Source organism: Glycine max, chromosome 6, assembly GCF_000004515.6.
Source record: "Glycine max cultivar Williams 82 chromosome 6, Glycine_max_v4.0, whole genome shotgun sequence".
In the NCBI taxonomy this organism is placed as follows: Eukaryota; Viridiplantae; Streptophyta; class Magnoliopsida; order Fabales; family Fabaceae; genus Glycine; species Glycine max.
In genome coordinates, this window is record NC_038242.2 from 22,794,303 (window position 1) to 22,801,821 (window position 7,519).

Below are 7,519 nucleotides of genomic sequence, written 5' to 3' on the forward strand. Positions count from 1 at the left end.
GTTTATTTTATTTTCATCCTTAAATTAATTTAGATAGTATTAATATTAAAAAAATATTATCTAAAGTAATTTAAAGACGAAAAATGAAACAAATATAATAATCTGTGAAGACTAAAATAATTTTTTTACAAGAATGAAAAGCAAAAAAGAACGTTAAATTACAATGATTAAAAATATATTTAAGTCTAAATACATTTTATTCCTAAAATACTTTTAAATTAATTGATTTAAGTAGTGATTGCATTTAACAACATTGTAATGTTGTTAATAAGTGTAACTTGTATTATTAATAGACTAACAAATATATGATTAAAGTACGTGCCTCATTAACAACTTTCATAAAATGAAGGGTAAAAAAATAATTAACAATTAATGCATCTTAAAATAAATTTATGTTTCTAATATTTTTAAAAAATATTTTTTGTATATATATATAATATCTATAACTATTAATAAAGTTAATTATCTTTTTTTTTCATATTTCTTATTCTTAAATTATTTTTCAATATATATTATATATAACTATTTTTATTTTTTTAAACCTTTAAAATATAATTATTGTCAATTTTTTCTTAAAAAATGTTATCATTACTTTTTTCAACTGGTATATATATATATATAATAATAATTTATAATTAACTCTTTGATAAATCTGACACCATGATGAATTAATGATGTTATTATTATTTTTTAAATAAAAAACTGATAAATACGCTTGCTGAGATAAACGAGAAGACGAGAACAACAATTTCAGAGTTGCTCCGATTTCCTCATCGTGGGGCACCATCAATTGAGTTAACAATCTTTGTTCCATTTCGGCATGAAACCCTAATTCACTCGCTTCTCGATCTCGTTAGAGCAATCTTTCCACGCTCGTCTTCGCGCTCCATCTGTAAGTTTTCAATTTCCCCCCACTACTTCACTTCCTCTGGATCCGCCGAATCATTTCCACCAATCTCTTCAATTTCTCAATTAAATTTCACAATTTTGCTTCACTGTTTCTATTATTCGTCGAAATTCACATCAAAGCTGACGCATAAATCTCGAATTGTTCACCCCCCCTTTTGTTGCCCTAATTTTCCAGGTACAAGAAGATCCGTCACGAGCGTTGGTTATACGATGGATGGGAACAAGGACGACGCGTTGAAATGTTTAAGAATCGGCAAAGAGGCGATGGAAAGCGGCGATCGGTCACGCGCTTTGAAGTTCGTGACGAAGGCGCGTCGCCTCGACCCCACTCTCCCCGTCGACGATCTATTGTCCACGATAGAGGTGGATGCAGGGGATCAGGCCCCCGCCGCCGAGGCGGAGGGCCCCACGAAGCCCACTGATCAACCTTCTATCCGCCGGAGGGCCACCGGGGCGGCTGCGACCGTCTCGGCCGGGCCCTCGTCGGCCTCGTCCTCTTCGGCCTCGTACACCGAAGAGCAAGTCTCAATTATTAGGGAAATTAAGAGGAAGAAAAACTTTTATGAGATATTGGGATTGGAGAAGACTTGCACTGTTGAGGATGTGAGGAAATCGTACAGGAAACTGTCTCTTAAGGTTCATCCCGATAAGAACAAAGCCCCTGGTGCCGAGGAAGCATTCAAGGCCGTTTCAAAGGCGTTTCAGTGTCTTAGTAATGAAGAGAGTAAGAGAAAGTATGATGTTTCGGGTGAGGATGAAGCGGTTTACGAGCAGCGTGCGGCAAGGCCGGCGGCCCGAGGTTATAATGGTTACTATGAGGCTGATATTGATGCTGAGGAGATATTCAGGAACTTCTTTGGAGGAATGGCCCCTGCAGCCAATTTTGGAGGATTCAGTTTTGGACCAGCTGGTTTCAATGGGTTCAATGGTCATAGGCATGCTGCTGATCATGGTTCTGGTGGTTTTAATGTTCGCGCTTTAATTCAGTTGCTGCCTGTGCTGCTGATTGTGTTATTGAACTTTTTGCCTTCATCGGAGCCCTTGTACTCGCTTTCGAAGAGTTATCCTTATGAACATCGGTTTACCACACCCAAGGGTGTTAACTATTATGTCAAGTCTACAAACTTTGTTCAGGAGTATCCGTTGGGGAGTGATGAACGATCAAAAATTGAAGAGAGGGTAGAGAGGGAGTACTTCAGCATTCTCCGCCAGAATTGTCATTTCGAGTTGCAGCGTCGCCAATGGGGGTATATCCGGGAAACACCCCATTGTGATATGTTGCGGAAGTTTGAGGTGGTGAATTGATAAGTTGAATCAAGGTCCTAATTTTTAATATTGTCTTGCCTTTTGTTGTAGATGCAGTAGCTTTTTCCTGCTTGTGATATTATTATAGAATGTACAATTTATTTTTCACTCCCATATAGTGAAGCAAGTTTACAATAAGCCAGCCGCTTTGTTGGGATTGTTATCTTTCAAATTTCATCAAATATCTCTATGATGGATCTTCCTTTACTAAAATCATTCATTACAAGAGGCATGAATGCATGGCCTCACTTATGTACCTAAATTTGTGTTTTGTCTGATGTGTATTTTATGTTCAACTGCACAAGGTGGTACAATTTATTTTTCACTCCCATATAGTGAAGCAAGTTTACAATAAGCCAGCCGCTTTGTTGGGATTGTTATCTTTCAAATTTCATCAAATATCTCTATGATGGATCTTCCTTTACTAAAATCATTCATTACAAGAGGCATGAATGCATGGCCTCACTTATGTACCTAAATTTGTGTTTTGTCTGATGTGTATTTTATGTTCAACTGCACAAGGTGGTACAATTTATTTTTCACTCCCATATAGTGAAGCAAGTTTACAATAAGCCAGCCGCTTTGTTGGGATTGTTATCTTTCAAATTTCATCAAATATCTCTATGATGGATCTTCCTTTACTAAAATCATTCATTACAAGAGGCATGAATGCATGGCCTCACTTATGTACCTAAATTTGTGTTTTGTCTGATGTGTATTTTATGTTCAACTGCACAAGGTGGTACAACCCATATGGTAGAGTAAATCATTAAGTACCTATTATTTTTTCTATAATGCCTTAATATTTCTGTTGATTTCATTGCTGCAAAGAGGCAGCTTTTATGCATCAAGTTATTACTTAAGCTCTAATATAGTAGCATGAATGGAAGAAGAAAGCATGCTTTTGGATGGCAAAAGGAGGGAGGAAAAGATAAAGGGATCAGTTCAATACTCCATGATTTTAAATCATTATCAAAAGGAAATAGTGTTTAAAGGGTGTTAAACATGCTGAAGCAACACTGTGTGAAGTAGTTGATGTCATCAATTAAACATGAAGGATGAACGTATATTCTTCCAAAGCATGATCTTTGGACATGTAAACACCCTATTAGCAACTCTCTCTACATCATATCACCTATAACATCTATTACTTGTCACCTATTTATTTCTCTCTCCAGCTGTAGACACCCCAAGGGTAGTCCACCAAACATTTTCCTTGTACTTTTAAGTAGCTATCTAGCCTGCTTTGCTTCCTTGATAGTGCTTGATACACTGAAGCTCTCTGACTGAGGTAGTGGAAGCATAGTTGGATGGACTCTGATTGAAGTAGTGGAAGCATAGTTGGATGGCTAATAAAATTCATTTTTTGGCAAGCAAGAGTCAAAGGTTATGTCCATTAGGCACCATTTGTGTGTTGCAAGACTTTTACAATGATGTGATCTATAGCTTTATCTATCATCATGGATATCAAATTTAATGTTTCTTAGCAGCTTGGAATTCATTTAAACAATGCTTTGTTGATCTTTGATTCTGTGCTATCAGTTGATTCGCCATGGCCTTTCGGATGTACCTTGTTTGGGTCTGCATGAAAGATAAATGATATGGAGATTAAGGAGAAACCGAACTAGCCCTAGCAAATATTGATATTTAGTGGGTTTTTTTGGTTGTTGGATTGAGTTACCTTGATTCATCAGGCTCATAAGATAGCCTATTTCTTTCCCACAGTTTAACTAAATAAGTGGCATTTTGGTAATATATTTTCAGTGAATTGGTTGATTGCCATTTTTTAGGTTTTTGGGTTGCATTTGATATCTGTTGCGTGAACTTTATCATTTTACCTATTTGAGGAGCGCAAGATTGGGCTTATGTGTATGTTGGATATTTCAAAGTCACATTAAAACACTAGTTAACTTAATTTTAGATAAATTTCCACATATTTACTTTCAGGTTGAGAACTTAATTTTGTATTCAGAATTGATTCTGAATTAAAATAACGGTAGATAATTTTTTTCTTCGAATAAAAAAGTTTATACTAAATTTTACTATTATTTTACTTATATAATAGAAACAAAGTTATATACTTCAAAACAATTTTAATTAAAATTAGTTTCATTCAAAATCGATTTTATCCATGCTTATTCATCCTCATACCGTAATTGTGCCTTGAATTGTGGCATTATCTCAAAACCTTGCAATATCTTTTCCTACACTTAAAAAATTACTAGCAATCTGGTGGACGGAGGCTAAAAGTAGTTGAAAGAGGCAAGGTGGGATCAACGACAAGTCATGAATCAATGGGGTCACTATCTTCGGATGTGGGAAAAGGTAGAAAGAAAAAAGTGAAAAAAATAACAAAGAACAGAAAATGACTAAAAGAGTAGTAAATTTTAAATGTGTAAAAAGAAGTTGAAAGTTTTCTTTCTTCATACATGGTTAGATAGAAAAACAAGAGCTTTATTTTTTTCTTACTCTTGATATGAGAAGAATCGTGTGGGATTTACACTAGATATGAGGGTAAATTGATTGGTAAAATTGAAAAAATAAACTTATTTTCTTGATATCTGAGGAGTTTTTTTTATCGCATATTATTATTTTTTTTAATGAGGAAATGATTAAGTCAATTGTGATTTTTGGGTGAGTGACAATATATTATAATTGCATATGATGAAAAACTGTTCAATTTGACTATATTTATAAGTTGCTTAAAACGGGTTAAACTACCTAACACAATGCCCAATACTTATGAAAGAGAACATTAACCTATATTGCAGCATAATAATTTACTCTTTTTTTTGGGTACAATATTAGTTTACTTTGGTATATTCCCGGAATAATTACAATAGTATAATATGGAAGTATAATCCTAATACAATGTTCAAGATGCTTTGCAAAAAGATGGATTATAATAATCTTTTACTTGGTTTGGTCAACACTTATAATTTGGGTTGACCCTTACCTCTTAAAAAGTATATTAGGCCTCAAATTTAGTTTGACACATTTTTCAATGCCATACTTTTTAATAAATTCATTTTTAAAGTAGTATCAAATTAGTCTTTAAAATATAAAGTTAACTCATTAATGCATAATTTTTTTCATGATATTCATAAACAAGAAACAATGTAAGGTTTATGTTTTATCGAGGGAATGCAAAGCCATAATTTTAATAAAATTCTACTAAATGTAAAGGTATTATTTTTTCTTTTCACGATTGGAGCAATCAAGGATTCAATGTCTCTCTTACAAAATGCAATTCCCAAAAGATTGCATAATGAAAAATTGCCACAAGGTAGATTATTTTGCACATGAACGCCAATATTAGAAGCATGAAATCAAATGAAAACCGAGAGGTTAGGTGACATTTGTTCTCCCCCCAAGTCACTTGACCGACTTACTTACTCATTAGGAGGTAACTTGTCATATTTGTTCCTGTGGTTTAATATTAGTTCATTAGTTGGGGGAGGAGTTAACTGATAGCCGTAGGTAGTTATTTTTTTTTATTATGTTAATAACAGAAGACATGCGTATATAAGTTGTTTTTTTTTTCTATTAATAGAACAACACAACTCATTTTGTTTCCATTTTTTTTGTTTCTACAACCAATTCATCTCCTTCATTCTTAACAATCAGTAGCTGAGTTGAGATCCTAAGGAAAAAAGGGAGAAAACCATGGCTCTTGCAAGAATGGAGATCAAAAAATTCATTGGTGGAATAGATGATTTCATTCTATGACGGGCGAAGATGAATGCATTGCTCGTTCATCAAGGCTTGGATGTTGCACTTTCAGAGGAAGCAATCTCAAAGATAGAAGAGAGGAGACGTGCATATGTGATGAAGAAGGCTTATAGTGAAATCTTGCTCAGTCTTGGAGATGAAGTGCTTCGGGAAGCGGCTGAAGAAAAGTCTGCCAAGATAGTTTGGGATAAGTTGGAGGATTTGTACTTGAAGAAGTCCCTGGAAAATAGATTATATCTCAAGAAACGCTTGTATGCTTTGCTGATGGAGGATGACAAGCCCTTGAAGAAACATCTGGATGATTTCAATATGATCAGCTTGGACCTTAAGAGCATTGACGTAAAGATAAATGACGAAGATCAAGCCATCATTCTATTGAGTTCTCTTCCCAAGCGATTTGAGCATTTTTTTTTATACAATGTTGTATGGGAAGACTACTAAATCAATGGATGGGGTCAAGAAAGGAGAATGACTCCAAGAAGGAAGAGATTGTTGAAGAGCTCATTGCAAGTAACAAGAATCAAAAGAAGGATTTCAAGAATAAGAAATCGAAGTTTAAAAATAAGAAGAAGAAATGTTTCCCTTATGACAAAGAGGGGTGCTTCAAGAAAGATTGCCCAAGCAAGTCAAGGTTCAATGAGTGGAACAAACACAATGCAGATGCGGCTGTGGCTCAAGAAGGATATGACAATGCAGAGGTTCTTGCTGTATCAGAAGAGGATTCTCAAAAGGAATGAATCTTGGATCTCATTCCACATGTGCCCCAATAAAGGTTGGTTTGAAAATTACAAGCCAATAGATAGTGGTACTGTACTGCTAGGAAATAATAAATCTTGTCAGGTTATTGGGATTGGTTCATTAAGAATCAGAATGCACAATGGAATAGAAAATGTGCTGGAAGATGTGAGACATGTTCCAAAATTAAAGAGAAATATGATCTCTTTAGGCACATTGGACAATGAGGGTTGTGGCTACAAGTGTGATCGTGGTAACCTTGAAATCCATAAGGGAAAGAATCTGATCATGAGGGGAGTAAGGAAGAATGGATTGTATTCCTTGGTTGGATAAACAATTGTTGTTGATTCTGCAAATGTTGTAGCTGATGACAACTCAAAGTTATGACACCACAAATTGGCACATATCGGTCATAAAGGGTAAGAAGAGTTAGCAAAACAAGTTGTTTTTGGGCAAGGCATATTGAGCCACTGAAGTTTTATGAACATTGTGTGCTAGGCAAGGCAAAGAGGCAAAAATTTCCCACCAGCACTCATTCTAGCAATGCAGCTCTTGATTATGTGCATGTAGATCTATGAGGACCATCAAGAACTGAGTCACATAGAGGGGCAAGGTATTTTCTATCCTTAGTAGATGACTTCTCTAGAAAGGTTTGGGTTTATTTTCCAAAACACAAGAATGAATTTGTCAAGGTGATTGAAGAATGGAAAATTTTAGTTGAAACTCAAACAAGAAGAAAGGTGAAGAAATTAAGGATAGATAAAGGACTTGAATTCTGTGATGAAAGGTTCAAAACCTTATGCAAACAGAATGGTATTGCTAAACACTTAACTGTGAG

At 35.0% G+C, this 7,519-nt stretch overlaps 1 protein-coding gene across 1 annotated transcript; it reads left to right on the plus strand.

Moving 5' to 3' along the window:
• Positions 1 to 709: 709 nt before the first annotated feature.
• LOC100793797 (chaperone protein dnaJ 49) lies at positions 710 to 2,693 on the plus strand. Its single transcript, XM_014776653.3, has 2 exons — positions 710 to 892; positions 1,085 to 2,693. The coding sequence occupies exon 2, from the start codon at positions 1,120 to 1,122 to the stop codon at positions 2,212 to 2,214; it is 1,095 nt and encodes a 364-aa protein (XP_014632139.1). The 5' UTR covers positions 710 to 892; positions 1,085 to 1,119; the 3' UTR covers positions 2,215 to 2,693.
• The last annotated feature ends 4,826 nt before the right edge of the window (positions 2,694 to 7,519 follow it).

What these genes read in the sequence shown, in the direction of transcription:
- LOC100793797 (XM_014776653.3), top strand. Translation starts at nt 1,120, where the DNA reads ATGGATGGGAACAAGGACGACGCGTTGAAATGTTTAAGAATCGGCAAA.